Below are 23401 nucleotides of genomic sequence, written 5' to 3'. Positions count from 1 at the left end.
AGCAAGCAACATCTTTGAAATTGGTACATAGATGTTATAACAGGATTACACCTGAATACTTGATGGGAGGTTCTGATGCAAAAGATTCCATTACGAAATGTTTAATGCATCATTTTAAAGATAGTACATGGTGATGTCAAAGTTTGTAGAATACGGTAAGGCTAGCGTGATTGTTATCTTAAAAAAAAAGAAAACAGTAAGGTGGTTTTGTGAACGTGGGTTAAAGGTGAGAAGTTTCTACCAGTTGAGGAAAGAGAACTCAGTGTTTTACAGGCTTTTCCATATTTGTATATTTTTATGAGCCAAAATTCATTAGCTTTTATGTCAGTGCAGTTATTTGTGTGTAGATATGCTTGTGTAGAAGACATAGCTTAAAGATAAAATGCATGAATATAGAGATAGACAGTATGTTTTAAATATACAATTGCACATATCACAGCTATATTCCTTCCACCGTTCTGTTGTGTGGCTCCACTGACCTCAGTGCTCGAGGGACAAATTAGGACCACAGAGTACACGAGATGCTTCCAGCTGAAAAGGTGCATTAGCAGAGACGCAGGGTATGCTTGAGAAAGCATTCAGCAATTAGCAGGTCCTAGGTGGGGGAAGAGCAACATTTGTCCTACTCATTCTGATCTCTGCAAAAAGAACCAGGAGGCACCTTGCGCCTCAGCTCTGTCTTTCCAGTCTGGCTGCTGAGAAGAGATGCAGAGCATGGACCAGACAGGCTGAGGTCAGAACACTTTTAAGACATGTCATTTTATAATCTTCAGAAGAAATTTAATTGCTAAATTTCTGCTGTAGAATGGGCTTTTGTTGTGTTCGCTAAGGTCTTGTTTCACTGTTTGAAAAGTTAATGGTGCAGGATGATTTTTTGAGGAAGGGAAAGTCATCTGTCTCTGGGCAAGTAGCACTAAAAGACAAAATCCTATACAGCTCCTGAGGGTATGCTTCTGAGCCTGAGTTACTTGGTGGAACACCAAAGAAGGTGTGGGGTGTTCAGTAACTTTAGACATCCAAGCTGGGTATTCTGCATCTCCATCTGGAGGCACTATCTGTCTGCGCTATTTATACAGGGTCCTGATGCTCCTAGCTTTAGATGTTCCCATTGAATTAGATACTTAAAGTAACTGACAGTAGATGATCTGAATACCCTGGTGTAAATATAATGGGAACTGAGCAGCAAGTGAGGACTGATAAAAACTCAAAGCTGTTACAGTTAGAGGAGTTCCTTCTCAGAGCAGCCGAATCCTCTCTTGTCAGGCAGAGCCAATGAATTAATTATCAAAACAGCCTTTCTTCCTCAAGATATTATGCATTCAGTCAAAGTGGAAGTTTTTGGAAAGACATTTCAGGGGAAGATCAACTTACATAACATGTGCAGTTACAAACCCAATCACAATATATCTGACCATCCATGGCATGAATAGTTAAGTCAACACCAAATATACTTCGTGATCATGATCATTAATGAAGCATAGGAAATTCTGATTTATGGCAGAGTTAACATGATGGCTCAGCAAATTAGCACCATTTATGTGGGTTCCTCAAAATGATAACAAGTATATTTTAGGATGAAAAACAGCAATACATAAATAGCCCATTTGTTTTCATTAATTCTTTTCCATAAGGTTATTGGCACAGAATTATTCTGTGCAAGCAGAATAATATTTTTAGAGAACTATTATAAAGTTACTCTGTATGTTTTACTTTATTGATATTTTTAAACTTCCTTTTTGATCACATTTTACTAACCCTTATTTTCTGAACAGTGTATGTAAAGAACTAGTAGATCTGGAGTGCACACACCTTAATTTGGCAGGACCCTTTCATAGCCATGCTAGGATAGTATCCTCTAGATGGCATCCAAGGAATTGCTACATGTGTGGAGGATATTTTTTTTCCCTATATCAAAGATTCCCTTAGTAGTTGCTGTGTTTCAGTGGTTGTTTTGCACAGGTTTCACCATATGTTTGAGTACAGAGGGACTTGAGATGATTGCCTGTTGTCGAATATTGTAACATGAACGTGACAGAAACTTTAAATATCCTGTGTGAACACACTGATTTCTCAAACTTTCCAATCAAACTCCAGACTCACAATTGAATCACAAAACAAAGTGTGATATTGGGCAAAGAGAATTATTTAAAATACTTAAGGAGGATTTGAAATAGGAAGATTTACTTAATGAGAAGAGTAAAAGAGGCTGAACAATATTTTGCTCATGAGAGAATTATTTTGTGGGTTATTCCAATGAAACAATATTGCTTGTAAGCAACAGTGCAATACCAATGTCTAACCCTGATGGTGCTTAACACCCATGCATACCTAAATCAGCTGTCAAACTGAAAGTTGTCTCAATTCTCAAGTTCTGCTTTTGTGCATGCTCTGGATTGCCTCTGTTTTGACAGCATTAAGGAGCTTGGACACGTAGCATAATTTAACTCTTAATCTCACTCTGAGGATCAGGCACTTAAAAGTTAGAGCCTGAAGCACTCAGCTCCACATTGCTAATGGACTGTGTGGATATGAGCCATTAGTTCTTACAAGCAACTACCTAAACTGCATAGCTGGGTGGTTTTTCTCTGTAAAATTTGTGCGGTGCAGGAGACTATTTAGGGATAGATAAAAGCTTATTCTAGAGGAGAGCTGTATGTAACAAACTTGCCTTTCTGCTTAGGACTGAGTTAAACAGAAGGCTTTCTAATCAGACAGTACTTCTGAATTTCAAAACGTTGATCTAGTCCATTATTTTCTCTCTGACAATAAGTAACAAGGAACACCAATGGAAGCAAATCAGGAAAGTATCAAATTATATTTACCCTTATGTACTCTTCCAACTCCCAAAAGTGTTCAGTAGCATGTTAATTAATAAGGCACATTTTCTCTGTTTCTTGCCTGAATGTCTGTCAACTTCCTAATTTTTTGGAGGCCACAGAATTTTTATGGTCCTCTCTAGAAAATGACCAGTGCAAACTCTGCATGAGTCAGCAGGTCATCTAGACTTTGTCCCTTGGACAAGAACAGGTTGTGAAGGGAAGGACAGCAGTGCTCAGCTTCCCTCCTCAAACCTTCCTGCTTTTCCTTTCTGTAGGAAACACTTTTGTTGTGCTGGTTTGGCATAGAGGTAGGAGATGAAGGAGATGAACTTGGAAAAAAACTACGAGGGCAGAGTTCAGCATGCAAAATGTTGAAGAACACAAAATCTGGTTAAGACAGTGCCAAGTAAAAGAACAGAAATACCAAAGGAACATAATGGAAGAGCTCTGAGAATTCAGAGGGCAGTCATCAGGTAATTAATTTCTTGGAAATAAAAGGCAGGCTCCTGAAGCTAAGTGATGCACTGATCTGGAAGTGTGAATGCTCAGGTTTCTTTCACTCCTGGATCTCTGTCAGGAGACTGTCTATCAGTGCATGAGCATGGATACGTGTAATAAGTATAAAACCACAAGCTTCAGGGCATGAGCTAACCAGTAGCTAATAGTTGAAGAAGCTTCCCTTTTGAAAGGTTATTCCATAATTGTGCAGGATTCCACAAACCTTGCTTTGAAACATCTTTTATTGCCCATCATCTGATCTAATTTCTAGTCTGTTCTGTTTTCTTGGTGTTTTAATGTTTATACAAGTCAAAAAGATGAAAACTCTTTAGCTCCCAATGGTTCTTTAACTCTGGGGAATTTTGTCTTTGTGAACAAAAAAGACTCAATGTTCTTGAAAGATAAAAACACAAAAAAAGCATTTATTTTTCAAATGCATTTAGTATTAGTATAACGTGTTTTCATAATATATGAGTACAGTAGTCCAAAAAGAGCCACTGCCTCTTCTGAACCTCAGATTGTAGACATAACAGAAGTTAGAGGTGAGACAGACTACCCATCCATTCCATCTGGCTGCTGTTTGCTTTTAGGGTTGATTTGCCCTGACACCTTCAAGTCTCATTGCTTCTGTCCCTCACCTTGAGAGCCTATCCTCAGACTCAGAGGTGTGCAAACATCCCTGTGATCTAACTAACAGAAGACGTAAATACTTTCTCACTACAGAATGTGTTCCCTGATATTTTGTCTATGGTTTCTTGATAACTTGACCGTGCTACTTCTATTCATTAATTCTTCTGCCATTCACAGAAAGCAGGAGAGAATTACTGCAACTTACCTTTGTAGACTGCTATTATTTGCACATAAGCAGTGTGCGTCATCTTTCCTTAACCTCATGAGCCTCCTATTAATTGTTCTTTTCCAGTTCTTTATATCTTTCCATACTACTTCCAGCACAGCTCAATACTGTCTCAGTATCTTCTCCAAAGAGTTAATCAGGATGAGCTAATGCAGATATATTACTTTCAGTATACAAGCTAACTGGCTAACTCAGATATGTCTATGCAACACTGTGTTGGGTCATATAGATATACCCAACTGAAAAAACACTTTATTTAGGATGTTGACATATCTAAAATTACTCTTACGTTGCTCTAGAGGTCACCTTTAAAGAAGATCCATGGCTGCTTTTGTACTAAGCTTCTGTGCTAATAGTAGCGATGCATGTATTGAACATCATCAATGTGGCTGAAAGTAGGGGATACATTTGATCTACTGGCAGCCATCTAAAGTTCAGCATCTAAACAGGCAGCTCCAGTGTGCAATCTGTGCCACCCTAAGATGGTGTCTATGACAGGTATGATAAATCGCCCCTTGGAGTTGCCTGTCTCCCTCTAACTACAGAGGGAATCAAGACAACTTGCCAAAACTAAACCCCAGTTTTGAATTATTTGAGTCAAGTAAAATGAATTCTACCCTACTTGACTAGAAATTGAACACCTAACATACATTTGACAGCAACAGTGCTTTTCAGTGATTCATGTACATCAAGTACACATCAGTGACTTACTGGCCTTCTAGAAGTGTTTCTCATTGTCTGTATGCCAGAGTTTAAAACAGGGTGCTTTTCTGTGCATAGGTCTACATATTAAAGATTTAAAAGATACTTGACCCTATGTAAAACAGAGATAGACCAAACCATAGCATTTATTGTTATCTAATGATTCTTTGTAATGAACAGATGAGACCATACCTTTGGAATCTTTTTAGCATTTATACAATATATAATATAGAATATAATTTTGGTTGTAACATCACTGGGAGAATTAATTTATGAAGGCATATTTTTTTAGCATCACTATGATTTATAAAATGCTTTGTCAAAATCAACATTTGTGGGGAAATTGTTTGAAGATGTACTTTTTAAGTCAGTATCAGATATGTCTCCATGCACTTACACATATTCACTCAAAATGTTGAAGTACTGTAGCTCTGACATTCTCTACACATGCCAACAAACACAGCTTTTACAGAAGGTTCGCAGAAGATGTTCAAATAAAATATTCATGATTTTCTTGCTAAAAGAAAAACCTCTTTCAGACTGTAAAGTACTGTTTGACAGAAAATGACCTACAATCTGATGTAGTCTCATATTTTGCTATAAACAAGAGCAGGAAAGATTTGCTGAAATGAGTGTACGTTTTAGGTTTGTCTTTGTTACATCGCAGGATGAGTAGCAATTAATGGAGTGAAAAGGTTGCAGATTTCCTAGTGCTTTTTAACCTGCTTATTTCATTTTCAAACTTCTGAGATCAATTTAGCAGCAGGAAGTTCTGCAGCACAATTTGGTTCCAGTTGACCCTGGAGGGGTTGTTGCTGAATGAGACTTACTTACAGCTCTGTTTCCATAATGATACCTTGCTACAATAAATGACGCCTTCTTAACCTCAAGTTGTATTTCCAATAAAATTATAGCAATTCCCAGGTTACGCTAGGAGGTTGAAAACAAAGTTCTCCAGAGAAATGTGTCACCACAGGTTGTCCCCACATCACAGGGCACCTAGCAGTGCTGGCACGATATTTATAACCTACATAACACATTGGCTGGAACACATCTTTTTTCATGCTGATTAACATCATTATAGTAGCAATCTGCATCTGCTGATAAACCAATTTCTCCTACCTCCTTCTCCTTTAGCACAGGTTTCCTAAAAAGGAAACCCTATAAGCCACTATGCCTTCATTTTTAAGAGGAATCCTGCATGTCAGGAAGAGTTCCCCAGGAGAGCATGCACACCCCTTTCAAATGGTATGTGCCACTGGCCGACAATCAGTGTCTTGCCATGTCTGAGTCAGGAGGAACAGTGAACAGTACAACACAAAATATTTGAGCTTGTGAAAGTAGCAAATCTGCTCCTTAAGAACATAGTATTCTGTTACTTCTGCTGTAGGTACCACAACAGGGTTTATAATCGTCATAAAAAGTGATAGGAAGGGAAGTGATTTGCCTGGGGGACCTCTTGCACCCTTCCCTGTGCCATCAAATAGTCTGTTACTTGATCCAGAATAAAATGCCTGGAAGAAGCAAATGAAGTGAAGGGCTTTTTTTCCCCAGTTACCATGTTCTTGCTGTGCCATTCAGCCGCATATGTTGTTGCTACCTGATGCAAGCTGATATGCCAGTGCCACACGACCATAGTGTTGTCTTCTGCCAAACATGGACAGAGAAGCTCTGATTTTTGGGAGAGCTGATGCCTCAGGAATCCCAATGACCTATTAGGTCTTTAAGCCACTTACTGTCTCCTGCTGCTCCACCAATAAAAGGCAATGGAAGGGAGCCAAGAATCTGCTTACTCTGATGCAAATCCCTTTGGTTGTCAGAGGGCATTGATTTGACATGATTTCCGTTTATATGACAGGCAACCCTTTTCAGTTTTGCAGGTTTTTTTTGCTTGCATCTGATTCCTGGAATCGCACCCTTACACTAAGCTAGTTTGAGCTGAATTTATTCTACTTGCTTCAGAAATACAGAGCATATAAACTCCTTAAAACATACATGTATGTAAAACATTTGTGTGATTTTTTTTTTAGGTACTGTTATTTAAAGAAACATGTTATTAAAATATTTTAAATTGTTCATGGTATAAATTATGCCAAATATCTCACCATACTTTTTAACTTTGAAGGTTCTGGGCATACACCTCGTCAGAGAGAACAGAACATCCATACAGGCTGACTGACAGATGATAAGGCTTTATTTTATACAATTGCTTTTAAGTATCTTCTACTGTAATTCATTTTGAAGAATCAGGGACTGAGCAGGTCCTGTTAGACGTAAAGATCTAGGAGTGCTGCTGTCTTGTATTTTGCAAGCTTACAAAATAATGAATGACAGCACATTCTGTAAATGAAAGAAAATCTGTAGTGTTGCAAAATCATATGGGTGAATAATTACTGTCTTCATACATAAGATCAACAATAGATGAGGGAGAAATTAAGCAGCAAGGAAGAAAGAATTGCATTATGGAACATAGCAGGAAAAAAATGATGTTGAATCTACATTTAGCCTGGAGGAAATTTGAGAGTTACATCTATCATGACCTTTAGCCCACAACACTGTAGCAGAATCCATTTTTTGGTAGTGGTATTAGGTTCACTTGGCTTCCATCCACCATTTCTGAGCAAGCAAAGAAAATCTACAAGGGGAAAGAATTTAAAATGGAGGGAGAGATTATAATTATAGCTTGCTGGAGGCCTATTTTTCAGTAAATGAAGTGCTTCAAAAGAAGCATACTGTTATGCTGTCTTTTGAATGCAAACCTTTAGGGAACTAGTGTAAGAAAATAAAGTAAAAACATTATTTTTCACCCCAAACTTGTTAATTTGCTAGCGCTGATGCCTTGTCAGGAAAACTCCATGCTCAACTTTGGACTCCAAGGTTAGTGCTAGTAATAGTATCCCCTCGAAGCATTATAACTGTGAATTACCACTGAAGTGATTAAGAAGATAAGAGACTCTATTATGTGAAGAATCAAACATCTTATCTAGTCACTGTACTAATTGGAAGCAGCCTTGTATGGTAAGAAAAAGAATTCTTACTGAATTCAGCATAAACCCAAAGATATGTCAGCCATTTGGACATCTTTAATATACAGAGAGATGTGTTATGAACTGTATTTTTAATAGAAGTTTAATTTATGTTTGTATTTCCATGATTTTTTCCATGTAAACTTCTGCTTAGTTTTTAGTCTTTTATATAGACAAACACACGCACACACTTGTAACATGAAAGTGCTCACATATTGGAAATAACGGAAAGTATTGACATTCATGTTGTACATTAGGATAGCTAAGTCAAAACATTAAAGAAAATCTCCAGAGCACAACTAGAAAAGAATATAAACATAGGTTTCAGGTTTCCTGAATCCATATCACATTCCTTGCTCATAAAATGGTCTCTCTTCCCTTATCCTACAAAGTAGCAGCACAAAGATTAGCAAGCAAACACAAAAGAAAAAAAGGATGAAATGCCTCTCTGCTGGAGGACTAATAATCATATTGCTGGAATGAAGACTGCTGTAGAAGATAGGCAGCACAACTACATCCTTGTCAGTTGACAGATAATACGTGTCACGCATGGCGTTAGTAAAGAAGGCTGAAGGCTTTTGGCCTCTAAATCTTTCCTTGGTAAATAGCTCAAATGTTAATAATACTGGAAGCATTATCATTGATCAGGAAATGTTGTTTCATTACTTCCAGTTCTGTTACTGGAGTAAAATGTCTCCCCTAAGAAAACATCTTTTTTATTGCTTATTACCTTCTTACAGACTTTCTAGAATCAGAAGTAAAATCAATATTTTTCTCGCTGTGCCCTGAAATAACGATTTTTCCAAGTGTGGGATCATGAATAAAATCTCAGACTTCATTTATTGCTATGTATAATATAAAATCATACTCAGTGTCCAATAGTATAGAAATTCTAATATAGTGACAGAACCTAGGCTGGAGAAACACTGTCTATATATAATAGCATTTTCTGGTATAGAAAAAGGTGCAAAGGTTGTTTTTACCATCCAGAAAAACACTTGGACCTTGGTACATCTCTATAATTAAGAATTATAAATATGACACATATAAGGTTTGATGAAAATTTGACAGTGGTTTTTTTTAAAGTATAGCTGTATTTACAAAGAGAAACACAAATCTGGACCACTTTTTCCTTTTCAATCTGATATTATCAGTAGTTTACAGAAGAACTCTCTAGTATTACAATTAAGCAAAAGGAGAAAACATTTGAGAGTAAATGTACTTATACCATATTGTGTTTCATTAATTTCCTAAATTTTTTGTTGAATGGGTTTTGGATGATTAGATAACCATAGCTTACATAGTGTTAAGCATGGTTTACTGTGTGATTTAATTCATGCCATTAACCTGTGATATTAGCTTGAAAAAGTCCTTTTCTCTTAATGATAGGAAAACAGTCTTTTTTTTTTCTGACCAACACAGACATGAAACCCAAGTCAATCTAAATTAGTCCTCGCAGCATTGATATTTCTTCCACCCTCAACTGTCCTTCCCTAATGAAAGAACTTGTTCCCCAACAAGAGGAATGCAGTCTCCCTGCAGGATCTTCTAACCTCCTCTGACTATATCATATGAAACTCAGAGGGATCAATTAATGAGTTTTCAAAGAAAAGCAAGGTTTCTGAGTGGCCCTCAGTCAGTATTTCCCCCCAACTGCAGTTGGGAAGTGGCTGAGGTAGGAGAGAAAGAAGAGGCAGGGAGGGGGCTGGATTCCCTCCTCTGTTGGGAGACCCCTACTCAGAAAACGTGTGATAAAGCCCTATGTTTTGGTGAGTATGGTTTTTCCTGTGCCTTGAAGCAGGCAGAGGTCTTGAGGAAAGAATAACATGTAATTATGCAATTCAGATTGGTATTGGTATTGGTAATGGTAGAGGTATAGAAACATCTAACTAAATTAGACCATGTTATCCCAAATGGCAGTATTTTACACATTGAGAATCACAGCCTTCTCACGATGACAGTGTCCAAAGGAGTAAAGTTGCAGTCCTCAACACAACATGTGTACATTTCAGATCATCCTTCCACTCCCTCCCCTCCAAATTTGTATCTGCCAGCAATTCACTGGCCTTGGACAAAATGGACACAATGCAGGGAAGAAGAAGGGAAAAGAACAACAGTGATGCAACTGTTCTTGTTTGTTGGATGGTAGGTTTTTTAACAAGAAAGTGATTGTGCATACCTGGTAGGGCCTGTTCTGCCAGCCAATAAAAGGTCATTGAGCTGTCATGGCTTGTCCTCACCGAAGAAATAAGATTTGAAATAAGATACCAGAGGAGTAGGGTGTTCCCTGTACAGACAGACATCAGATGAGCTTTTGTCATCAGCTGCCGTTGAGTCTGAAGCCTCTTCATAGTGAATGGGCACCATATCAAAGTTGTTCAACCCTGGAGACCAGGGGAGAAATGCTGGAAATTTTTTGCCTACTTTAAACAGTATGAAACAAGAAATTGGAAAATTAGAACATGGACTAAAGGAAAAAAGCTTCAGAAACCATACAGATCACCTATTTTGAAATCAGACAATTACAGATAATGGAAGTCAACTTCAGAAGAAGAGAAAGTCTCTAGAGAAATGACACTGGAATCCAATCATTATTTAAAGTACACGTTTTCTGCCCTTTGCGTAGCGTATGCAGAAAGGGATTCCGAAAAAGAGAAGCCAAAGCTATTTAGAATAAAATAAGCTCACTCTGAATTAAGGTATGAACTTTCATTATTCAATACAAATTTGAAAAGACAAAGAAACTTATTAGACTAAATTAAATGAGGAGCTCACAGCATTGTTGATGACTCATCGCACTTCAAGAAATTTATAACAGTGTAGAGGAAAACATAGAGAGCAGATGGTGCAAAGAATCCTCAGTACAAAACAGAGATCAGCGCTGAGCTCAAGAGCTAGAAACTATCCTTCAGCCTCGTACCAATGGCAAGAAAATGCTGCCATTAAAGTGATTAAAAGCCATGCTGTGCTTCTAAGCATTTTTTTTTTTTTCAAATGGTTTCATTGGGTAACCAAATTAGAGCTCTCCTGCAGCTACTGGATTTGAGACAACTAATTAAAAGAACTTCCTATTGATTCATCATAGGAACATTAAAGCAGTCTTTATAAATGGGCAAATAGGATTTACCTATTTTACAATTTTCCAGTTAAAAAGAGCTTTAACAATAAATGCATAGGATCTTCAGGGTCTAAATAACTTCTTCTCTAGTGAGCAACTGTTATAAGAAGCTGAATTTTTTCCCTAGAAAGTATTGCTTTTGGTAGCACTTCACAACAACTAAAGAAATAGAAACTGAGCTAGCTGCAGCTTTTAATTACTTGGGTTTATTTGCCTGGAATCTTTTTCCTAAAAGTCATTATTTCCTCTGAGATGTGAATACATAACTTCTGTATGACAAATAGTAGGGTCATCCTCCTAAACATATAAGAAATGGTTAATGGTGACTCTTTTGTGACTTTTTGTTTAAAAGTACACTTTTATTTTTGCCCAATACCCTAATACAAAGACAAATACGCTTCTCATATTCACAGCATTATGTACACACCTTCACATTTTGATTTAGAAGATGTGGTGCTGGCACAGTGCTGCAGGTGTGATGTGAGCCTTGCTATATGTGGTTTTCAGTTTCAAGTGCCGGTCAAGCACAGCTGGCTTAGGAGAGGGCTGAAGTAATTTTCTTCCATTATTTTGCTACCGAGTTGTTTCCCAGGGAGAAGACAAGCTACTTCTCATATTGAGCATTAGAGATGATTTTCTGTTGTGCCAGGACTGTGTTTTGACATGGGCTTGCTCAAATGGAAGAGTTACTGTGGTGAGCTCAGGCTGAAAATATGCATAAATTACTGTATAAATTTGGAAATCAGAACTCAAAGAAAAATGCACCACATGTGGTACATATGAAAAGCTTACAAATGTTTGGTCATAATTTGAAGAAATGTAATAGTAGTAATCTGTACTTAAAAAGTCTAGAAGGGCCATGAATGTAATTATACCCACAGTTTAACCTGGTGTTTTCTTTAATCAAGCTCAGTAATTTTGCAAGGATTTGGTTGCCTGACCAGTGAACCCCCAAATGCAGTGAGATGAAGCCATGATGTGCTGGGGAAGGTGGCCCAGCCAATGTCCCTCACCTGTGAGCAGGCACGCAGGGTGTATCAGACATATCTGAAAGGTTGCTATAGCTCCCTCAGACCTGCCTGTAAATCACAGCTCAGTACCAGTGAATGACTCAAAACCAGCAAATGGTAAGCAAATGTATATGAGCAATTGCCCACGTAGGCCCATGATCAGTGTTCAGCAAATACAAATCCATGTTTGCTAGCTCTGCTTTCCTTTAAACAGACCTATCTTTGTTACCTGCTGGGAACAGCTGATTTTACCCCAGAGAAATATTGTGAGAGCTCAGCTTCACCCTCAATTTCAAGAGTAAAAATTTCATTTTAACTGGGGGAGTAGTTATACATACCCAGGGATAACATTTTGGCCCTGAACCTATGAATACTTTTTATTTGTTTGTATTTTGTTCTATTCAGTTACTTACATTGTGCTCTTTAAGGCCTTCCCGAGAAATAGGTTAATCTTTTATTCAGCATGGCAGGAATTCTTCTTTTCTCTCATTCCCTTGCATCAGACCTGTGGTTAAAATGGCATAAGTATAGGTGTAGGATGGTTTCCTGTGTAAGCTCTCTTTTGTCCACTTAATACTTTTGGTAGGGTTTTTTTCATTCAGTGTACCATGTTGGGTTGGGGTTTTTTCACATCAGAGAGGACTGGACTATTATACCACAGAATAGTTATCCACAGGGAAGATTGACAGTGGATGGAAGTTTATTTTCTCTCTCGGATAAATGCACTGTCACAGAGAGATTGCTATGTGCATGTCTGTGTGTAGAGTTTCCCTTTTTTCAAAGAAAAACAACCGGGTTCGTCGTCTTTACTGTTTGTTTGCATTCTAGAATTTATTTATTGTTTTCATTTCTTAAACTTCCTGAAATATTTACAGGAAAGAAAGCTAAGGCATGAAATTTTGTGACTAGAAACAGATTCTTATTTCATTTTCCTAGGGAGACTCTTTCATTCAAAAGATAAAAACTGAAGTCATAAAAATATGTTATTTTTAGGAGACAGCTTCTTGGAAGCTTAGAAGAGGTTAAGTAAGAGTCAGAGAGGAATGGGGGAGGGTGTGTAATAAACAGATATTTGTTAGCGGTAAGAAAAATAGAAAAAAGCTGTGAACCACTGGAAGAACTTTTGGGGTTTTTTTATGGTAGCTGGTTTGTTCAGCTTACTGAGTTGTCTTCAAGACTGTTGAATGTGACTGGTTTTGTTGTAACATTTGGGAAAGCTTCACATCAATGCTATTAAAACAGCGTTAGTGTCCAGAGAATATTAGACCTCCTTTGACATGCTTGGCCAGCTTAGTAAAATAAGCAAAGATTTTTTTTCTAGAATGCAATTTTTGCACCATTTGAAATTATTGCATAGATAACAGTGCACCTTCTTTTCCAAAAGGGCAGAACATCCAATTCTTAAAATTGGTTAACCCCATAGTGAGATAATTTGGCTCTTGGATGCATCCACATATGTTGGGCCCCTTCCAAAAGCTGCTGGAAGCGGTTCCTACTCACTGTGCTGCTGCAGGCCTGCAGTATCAATTACAGCAGGTAGGTCTGGGGGCACCTTTGCCCCCACGGTTTCCCCATAACCCGGTCCCTGCCACTGGCCTCTAACAAGCTGGCTCTTCCGTGCACACAACTGCCTCACCGATATGCTAAAATGCCCTTGCTGCTGCTGCCAGCCCAGCTAGCAGAAACAGGTTTCATTGCATCTGTTTTAAGCTGTGTCACTTTATTTTACCCCAAAGAGTAAACTGAATGTACATTTTGCACAGTTGAATTATGACATTTAGCGTAGATTATCCTGAATGTAGAATTTGCTGTCTCTGAAACACAGTTCTTTTCTGGACATGATGTCCTCGGAGCCAGCAGAGCTACCTGGTTGCGCATGACCAGCAGTGGGGACAAGCACAGGCACTTCTTTCTATGTTTTTGTGTATAGCCATTTCTCAGAAGCTGGTCTGCACTTTAACAAAGGAGTTACTGGTATGTACTTGAGACATTAATTCCAGGTTATATGGTTTCCCTGAGAATTGCCATCTGTCATGCTTTTTCTGCCTGGAGGTCACTCAAAGTTACCTCGGGGTGGTATCCTAAGACAGTAGGTTGAAAGGATAAACCATGTGCTTCGTCTTTAACCCTTAGTTATCCTTTTCCCTTTCAGCACCCTCCTTGATAGGTATGGTAAGGAAGGACTGGGCTTCCCAAAACAGCATTGCCCTCTCCTGGCAAGAGCCGGACTTTCCCCATGGAGCCATTCTGGACTACGAGATCAAGTACTATGAGAAAGTAGGTCTCACTTATAGCATCACCCAAACTCAGATCCTAAAGAGCAATATGTTTTGTATTTTTAATATTTAAAAAAAATACTTTAAATTTTTTACTTGATCCCACATACAATGCTATATAAGTACATGTTTTATTTTGTCCTGATTTGTTGTTTTACTTCTGACTTGTTAATGACTGTCTTGTTTCATGTCAAAATCAAGTAGAACAGCAGGCAGGCAGTAGATATACCTGTCTCATAGTAACTGCATTTCCAAACATGGATAAATGGATCATATGCTTGAACATATTTTTATTTATGGACTGTAAAAACTTTACATTAGAGTGACACTGAAACAATACAATTAAGGTGAATGTCAATGTGATTTAATTTTGCAACATTATTTATCAATAATCTGTGCTTAAATGAGAATGCACCAGCCTTGTTGAGAGGGTTACAAAAGATTATGAAAGAGAGAGAGTGCATGGCATTCATGTGAAATTTCTGGAATTCTGTCAAAATTATGTGATTTCACACAAAAGTGGGCAACAACACGCATTACAAGTAAATGTATAAGGTGCACGTACAGCACATCTTGTGAAAGCGTGATTTGAAGCCTGCTTCTCCCAAAGCACAAAACGCGTTTCTTCATTTCCAGTTGGCCACAGGTCCTTGCACTTGCAGTGTAAAATTTAGTGCTAATCAGTGCCTTCATTCCTAGAGACAAAGGCAGGATTTTTTTAGCATCTGTACCTTAAACAGTCACCTGTTAAGTCAGTTCTTGCTATTTCTCTGTCCCCATTTGAGAGTCACAATGGAACTAAGGGATATGTGAGAAGACCACAAAGAACAGAAATATAAGCCGAGTCATGAAATAAAGATTTAGGGACGTTAGGCTCTGTAAATATCTGAGAATTTTCTTCCTTGGCTGCATTTCTCTATTGAGATTATGCAGCTTTAATGATGATAAACCAGGAAAAAATCCAAACAATTCAAATAGCACAGCTAGAGGAAGAAGACAGATTGCTTAGGATATTTGGTAGCCAAATCAAGGAAACCTTACTTTCCTACACTAATGGAAGTCCTTCAGGTTTTGATCCATTACCATAGTAAGCCACATTATGACTTGCACTGCCCTTGTTTTGTTTGTTGGTATTAAAATAATAACGAGGTGAATTAAACAAGAGAAATAGTGAGATTTCATTCAATTGAATAGGAACAACTTCAACTATTCAAAACCATTCATATGGATGTTAAATTATAAAGCTTATATTTATAAAAAAACTTTTATCAATAGGTTATCTGCCAGTATCTGTCAATACTGAGTGACATGGCAAATAGCTCTTCTTAGAGGTCTACATCCTGTTTAGACTTGTCCACTGTGCAGCAAGACTAGATATACAGGCTTCACAGCCCTTTGTTATATAGAGAGTCTAAACCACTCCTATCCGTTTCTACCAAAAAAGAACCATTTTATGTTTTCACCTTTTATAATGCATAAGGAGTATCTTTTAACTATAAACTTCTCTTCCCTCTTAGGTGTGGGGAGATAAATGAACTGCTGGCATCTTCTAGTGCTGTTGCACAGGCATTATTTTCTCCCTAAGTCACTAACTGAACCAAACGCGTAGCTCTTGAATACACCTTCTGTTAGTAGGTAGAACAGGCATGCTCTCTGACAATGCAATGTGATAGGCAGAATGAAAGACAAACAAGCCAGCAACAGCAGTAAGAAGATCACTCACTTGAGCAGAGGAATAGGTATGTGACAGATTTTGAAGAACTCTCTTGGAAACCAGATTCTAGAGCAGAGAGACAAATAATCTAGTACTGGAAGTCAGTCTGCTGATTTCAGTATTAAATTAGAAAATTATATAGCGCTGAAGAAATGTACATTGTAACTTTAATACTGCATAAGTATAGCAACCAAATGCAAATGAGATTTGTATATTGAAAAAAAAAGAGGGTGTCAGGCATAGATACAGCAAGTGAAACCATAATCTTTCAGGCTTCCCAGTAACCCTCAAAGAGGGAAATATCAGCATTTATATTCTCAGCAGCAGTGACAAAACAGGGATGGTGTTGCATACCCACAAGAAATGTGATAAAAGTGAAATAATTTTCTACTGGATTTAGTATGAATTTACCACAAAGACATCCCTCTACTGGAGAGTAAAAAAATTAAGCTAAAGTTCAAGAACAAGTTGAGTATGAAAACCTCAGAAATTTTATTAATGTGTTAAGTAGTCAATAAAAATGCAGAGAACAGTATCCTTAGCTACTAATAAACACACTAATTAGTAAAATAGAACAGCTTTTGCAGTCCTATCCTTATCTCTTTTTACCTGTCATTTGCATTTAAAAAAAGAAAAGAGGCTTTTTTCTTATATGCAATACAAGAAATTGAATGTCTCCATCAAATGCAAACACTAAATACGCCAGCTTCAACAGATTGTGTCAGTTTCTTAACTTTGTGAAACTCTGAAGAACTCTGCAGGATTTTAAAATTTCACAAGTATGAACTGCTATTTCTTATAAGATACCTTATTGACATTTGCAAAATTTTCAAGATGACACTGGGAAGTATGCTAGGGGACCATGCTTGCTTTTAATTATAACCAGTAGGAATTCTGTGGTTCATAAATGGAAGTCATATCTTGTCATGTTCTTCCAATGTTTCATGAAAGATACGTAAATTTACAGAAATCAAGTAGCTGTCTAATGAAGTACTGTGAGCACTCCACAAAATGGAGCAGTTTCCAACAATTTTATAAGTAAGACAAATTAGTGACGGTGAACCCAGAACATAGAGATGTGTCTTTCCATGCATATTCAGAACGAGCAGAACAAGAGGAGGCTAGACTGTGCTAAATATTCAAGAAACTTATATTGGCACTCTTGTGCAATACAAATTGCACACAGAGAACTATTGAAAGATCAAGCGCTCTCTGTGAAAAATATTCACATCTTCTGAGATAGACTCTACCAAATAATAAAGAAATAGATAGAGAAAGAAAGTTGCACAAGGCTATCAACAAGCTACAAGTATGGAACACATACATTAATTTAAAAATATACTAAAGCAGCTCAGTAACTTGTCTGCTTTAAAACACCTTTCCTATGACCTTAATTTCTTCAGTGAATTGCTACAAAATACTCAGAATCATAACTTAACAAAATATTGTTTGGTTTTCTATATGTCTCTAAAAATGAAAATCTTGAGAAAATAGCACAACTTTTTTTGTCAGCCAATTCTATATGGGTTGTAAAGTTTTTTAGTTTCTTATTTAGGAATACAGTGGTACATATTTATGTGGTTGACTGACAAGAGGTCACTTTGTTCTGCAGCTTTTCAGCCAAAAATGCAGTGAGCATAAGCTGACCTAGGACATAATTAGAGAGCTGACTTGGCCTGTGAGGGGAACAAAAATTCCTAGACATTCAGTCCAAGATTCTATGAGGTTTTGTCACAGTAAAGAGAAAAAAGTTTTCCATTGCTTGAATAGTTATGTGATATAACCAGAGAGAGACTATCGTGATCCTGAAATAATACTGTATGATGAGGCCTGGTGGTTGAAATATCCTATTTCTGCTAGATTATGAATCATTCTGAAAACTATACAGTTAGCAACATTTGTCACCCTAGACGATAAGTGAGTCTTTAGAGCAACACATAAAAAATCCATTAAATGTTTGACCTTAGAGATCTGAGATGTATTCTGAAAAGCATTTCTTCATAGACCTTCTTTGTAGTCTTCACAGACACTAAATATTTTCAAATTATCTCTGTTGATACAGGATGTCTGCCCTATTCTGCAATCTGTTATCTATCCATTCTGTTTTATAATCCTTTAATATCTTCCACAAACAGCCCAGTACTTTTAAAAGAAAAAAATCTTTCATAGGCAGTATTGTCTTTCCCTTTAAAAATCAAACTCCAGATATCAATATAATCTCAGGTTTTTTGCTAATAGTAATCAAGTTTTCTTTTATACTTTAAAACTATTACTCAGATACTGACTAAAGCTTTTACTTTTTGAAAGATTCCAGGGCATCGTAATCTATTTACCTCTCGCCAAAAAGGTCGCATGTTCGAGTCAAATGGAGGAGTGGGATAAGATACAGCCTTGTTACAGCCTTGTAATGAAGCTGAGTCCTTCTGTAGGAATTCCCTCACAGGAAATGAAACACAGTACGCAGTGGATATAAACCATACCAGCTGCACTTCAGGTTGTGCAGTTGAACTGGAAAATGCTTTTTCCTCCTCTTTTCCTCCGAAACCCTTAAAGTTAATCATCAAAAATTAACACTCCCTGAGAGCTGTATTAAGCATACCAAGCTGTATACATATCAGCAACTGTATTAAGTTCTCCCATATGGCCCAAATACCCAAGCTGGATTATATTTTCTGTTACACACAAGATAATATATAATTAGCTGAGGAAGCCGATCTATAGAGACGAGATTTTAATAGGATGTACCCAAGCAATATCCCAAGGCATTACAATGACATCTCCAAATAGAGAATATGTTTTGGAACAGGATGTAGGATGGAGGGGCTGGCTGATGTTTCTTCGCTTTCTTGTCTTTTGATGAAACTTACACTAAAGCCAAATCCCTTTGACAAAATACTTCATTTTGTTGGCAGACTCAATTTGCAACTCACAGGCAGTTTTCACATAAAAATTTTAACCCACCTCCATATGACAGTGAGTGGACAGGATATGCAGGATGTTAGATAGGAATTTTCCTCCATGCCAGTATTATTTAGAGTTGAATTAATAAATAAAAGAGAGAAAATAACCAAGCAGTAGAGGCAAGGGGGAAATTAGTTTTCAATGAGATTTTAAAAAAAGATGAAGAGCTGATGAAGCAGAGAGAGAGAGAGAGAGAGAGAGAAAAGTACTAGATTTAAAGAATTAGAAAGCAGTATGACCTTGTTAATTTTTCTATCAGTCTACAGCTGTATTTACTTAACTCGTACGAGAAATGATGCTCCTTCTTAAAATCTAATATTAAAACAAACACCGCTATTTCTTTGAATATTCATTAATATGAATTAAAATGAGCCATCCTGAATTTGAGTAGTAGAATACATACGAGACCTTGAGGTAAATGGCTTGATAGGAATAATGTAAAGATTTAAGATTATCAATGCATAATGTTTTGAATGACAGAATTATTTTTACAAAAATTAATATGGAAAATTTTAAACAAGAAAGTAATTTTGTCTTTCAGAATTGCTTGCCTATGATAGTATTCTGTAGTTTAAATCAAATCTATCTGTCTAGAAAAATGTGCACCATTTATTTCAAAGCCATAGAACTGTATATGTACAATAGATTACATACTTTGCACTTTGACGGCAAAAAGATGTGGCACTCGGTGCATGTACAGAGGTATGAACTGATATCCTTGCCATTTTTTGACACTTTTTGAGGAACAGATAATCTTGTGATATGCTCAGTACCACACTGAAGACTAACACAGCAATAGCTCAGTCCTGGGAGCCCTGGGAATGCATCAAGCTCACTTTCACGCGCACGCTCAAGTTCCGTTCCAGCTTTTTTTCCCATGTGAACTGCCTATGTAAGGTGTGTGACTCATCTTGCTTTAGGACAACAAATCTTCCTCTGTATCTTCTCCAGCTAAGGAGATACTTCATTATGATCTTCTCAGATTAATTCAGTTCTTCCCAGGCAGAACCTGACCCTACTTGAGTATCAGCTGTAATCTAACCTAAATGAACAGGAGCCATACATGTTCTCATTAGACAAGATATGGACATTTCTTATAAGAAGTCATGTTATGTAGATCAGACAATCCTCTGAATTTCTGGTTGACAGTTTGGAAAGGTGAAGTAAAATTAGTCATTTCTCTTCTATAGCCCTATGCCTTTCTGTGAGGTCTGTATGACATGTGTGAGGTTCATTGACCCTCAACCTCCCTACTACTTAAATAGCTAAACGGCTCCGGTCTTTACACCACACTAATTACAATTTTGCATAATGTTGAACTGAGTTAGAAGGATTACATTTTTTCAGACTCATCTATGTTACAACTTGCCCATTTCCCCTAAGCACCAGCTATTACTTTCTTGGTTCAGATTTTGCTTTTATGTTAGATTTTTAAATCATGAAGAATAGTATATGCACCAGCTCCAATCCATATGAGGCTGAAGGGAGCCTGCAGACTGTGTCACATTATTCATGAGCAAGCGTAGTTCATTTGGTACTGTTGTGGCTGGATTGTTAGCATGTACTGGTTCCTTCTCCGGGCATATTCTTTTATTGTGGCTATACCTCCCATAGCACGCTTGATACTCTTGCAAGCTTCCGGACTTAATTTTAAAGTCAACATCAGTGACAAGGTTGGGGAATAGGAAAAGGCTTATAACCATAGGGATGAGCATATGAACACTTCAGGTGCCTGCGCAGTCAGTGAGTACACTCAGGGTAAAATAATGAGCACTATGCTGTTAGCATTGAATGATCAGCTAGGCAATTTTTAGCCTCATGCTAATCATTCTCTTTTAAAATGAACACTTTGCTCCTGTAATATTTTTCAATTATTCAAATTATTTGAGGCGTAAATAGCAATCTGCTGCCTACAAGTAAAATGTTTCTGATGTGACTAGAAGCAAGAAACCTAGGGCTCATGCAACAATACATTTTCATTACATTTTCAGCACGTTCTCATAAAAACAAGAGCATTGAGTAATTTGGATGTATAAGAGCTTTTGGGTAGTAGTATTAAGCAGAGCTTAGTATTTGACCGTAGCTGCAGGAACAGATCAGCATGTCACAGCGAGGCGCCAGGGCTCCAAGGAGCGCCTCTGGCATTCTTGGCCGTTCAGCACTCTTGGGAAATGAACCATGTCTGGTGAATGTTTTTAAAAAATAATCACTACAAATGCGCTTAGGGAGACAATCATTAAAATGAAATCTCCTAGCTTATTTTAACATAGTAAGTGATGTTAAACAAGCTTCTCAGTTTTCCTATTCTGCTGTTATTAACCTAGTTTCCCAAGGGAAGAACTGTAAAAGCCTTAGATTCTAAAAAGAGAAAAAAATAGGTCTCAGAACTGTTGAAAATGAGAGTGAATAATTATGAGACTCTGAGCAGATATAATTTTTGCCTGCAGGAAAGAACCTAAGCACCTTGCAGCAGGCATTATTAATGACACTGATATAATTACTATTAGGAGAAAAGGAAATCTGGCCTCTAAATATAATTTACATGCAGCAAAGGGTTTATCAAAGAAGTTCTGAGCTAGGCCTTCTCCATTAGGTGCCTGGTTTGGCTAGTCTCCTAATCATTGTTGTCAATTATTTAGAGATAGCTTCTAAACCTTTGTATTTAATAATAAAGTAGCCTACAGACCTATTACTATTGTCATTCCTGCTGAACCAAAAAATCTTGTGGAGAAATATATTGCTGTTTAAGCAAGCCTAGTTGATTTGATTTTTTAAAAAAACATAGTTCAGTCTCTGCTGATCTTGTGTTCTTGTCTGTAGCCAATACCATTTTCCCCAAGGAAAATTGCATGTACTATGCTTATTCCAGTAACTGCTAGAAGAGCTGCACAAATGTAGTAAAAGTGCATTAATGGTTTTGAATAAATGGTTTTCAAACTCTTTCAAAGACATAGGTATAGGAGGTATGCAAACTATTACAAGACAACAGCACAACACAGCTAATTCCATACCTCAAAGAAAGCTAAGAAAGCTAAATCCACTGATAACAGAAGTTGATTCCTAATAAAAGGAATTATTAAACATTTCTTCTAGCTCAGCATTTGAACTTCAGAAAAATAGTTTTAAAAACAGTTTACTGACACAGCAAGAATAATAATGTTAACTGCAGGAATCAGCTGTTAATCTTAAGCATGTGATTAGGTAGGGTGAAAATCAGATGCAGCCATTTAATAGTTTCATAAATAGTTTCATAAGTTTCAGCTCACTCTTGAGGACAAACTTTAGATGATTTTGATGAACGTATTGTAAAAAGAAATGTGGTCTCTTCAGAGAAAATATATCAATTGCACAAAAGGAAGTGGTAAAAAGTTTAACATGTTTAATCCTGAATTAACAAAATAGAGCATGTACTCTCAACTTAAAACATTTTATTATTGCTGTTGTTATTATTGTTATTATTATTAACTAGTTTCCATGTGTTTACCTTTGAGTTTAGGTGCAGTAAACTTTTGTAGTATCTGAAGTTAGAGTTGTAATTCCCCCAGGTACCTTAACATACATACAGGTGTCAAACTCTGGGTTTGAAAGTTTGACATATTTTTAGAAAAAGAATGGTGAGTTTTTTGAGCAATGATCTAAATATAACTAGGATAGCTGCCAAAAGATGGCCATCTAAGCAAAAATAGTTTCCTTATTTATAAGTTAAATACAATGTCTAGATCTCCATTTCCCTAAAACCTGTCAGAATGTTTCTTTAGACCTTCTTAAAATAACAACTAGCTTAAAAGTTCCCAAAAGTCTTCATCTATGAGCCCAAACTATTTTAAAAATGGAAGCTAGGACAGTGTTTTCATAATACACAAACTATTTACTGTTCATAAATTGTTCTTTCACAACCATAAAGGTGGATTCACAGATTAAATCAAGAAGATATGTACTTTGAGACATAAGTGAGGTTATATCTCTGTCTAGATGAAGGAATGTTGCAATATGAGGTATCATTTCACTTGTAGCTTTTTCCTAAAATCCTTGATGCATTCAGGAGATATTTGGGGAGATGCAGGTCAAAAGACATGTATTCCTTTTGGGGGGAAAAACAGAGAAAGTTCATTTTTTTCCTCTCTTCTGAGACTGCATTGCAACTGCACACAAATGATGCAGAAGGACAGATTGTTATTAGTTTTCCACTTCTAACATTTTTTTCACACTGAAATGGAGACAAAGCCACTGACTGCATAATGTAGGCAACCTCTATTTTATTAAGTAGGGATGTCCCCAAAGCAGTCATTCTGGGAGAAGGGAGAAAAATCCAGAGGGAAAGAGGAAGCTCTTTTAAGGAGAGCCATTCTATTTTTGTGCAATAAAACATACTATTTCATGTTTAATATTAGTCTAAGTATTTTACCATGTATTAAATAAAA

The 23401-nt window shown here is 37.0% G+C and overlaps 1 protein-coding gene across 2 annotated transcripts in view; it reads left to right on the top strand.

Moving 5' to 3' along the window:
• EPHA6 (EPH receptor A6) overlaps positions 1 to 23401 on the top strand; it is a gene marked incomplete at both ends in the record, with an annotated part of 510935 nt that overhangs the window by 343170 nt on the left and 144364 nt on the right. For both annotated transcript variants that reach the window (XM_082332768.1, XM_082332767.1), the window contains one exon: positions 14182 to 14306. In XM_082332768.1, the coding sequence (XP_082188894.1) occupies positions 14182 to 14306 (125 nt within the window). The remainder of the gene's footprint in view (positions 1 to 14181; positions 14307 to 23401) is intronic.

Source organism: Platalea leucorodia (genome assembly GCF_965183815.1).
Source record: "Platalea leucorodia genome assembly, chromosome: 2".
Taxonomy (NCBI): domain Eukaryota; kingdom Metazoa; phylum Chordata; class Aves; order Pelecaniformes; family Threskiornithidae; genus Platalea; species Platalea leucorodia.
This window is presented reverse-complemented; position numbering and strand designations above follow the sequence as displayed.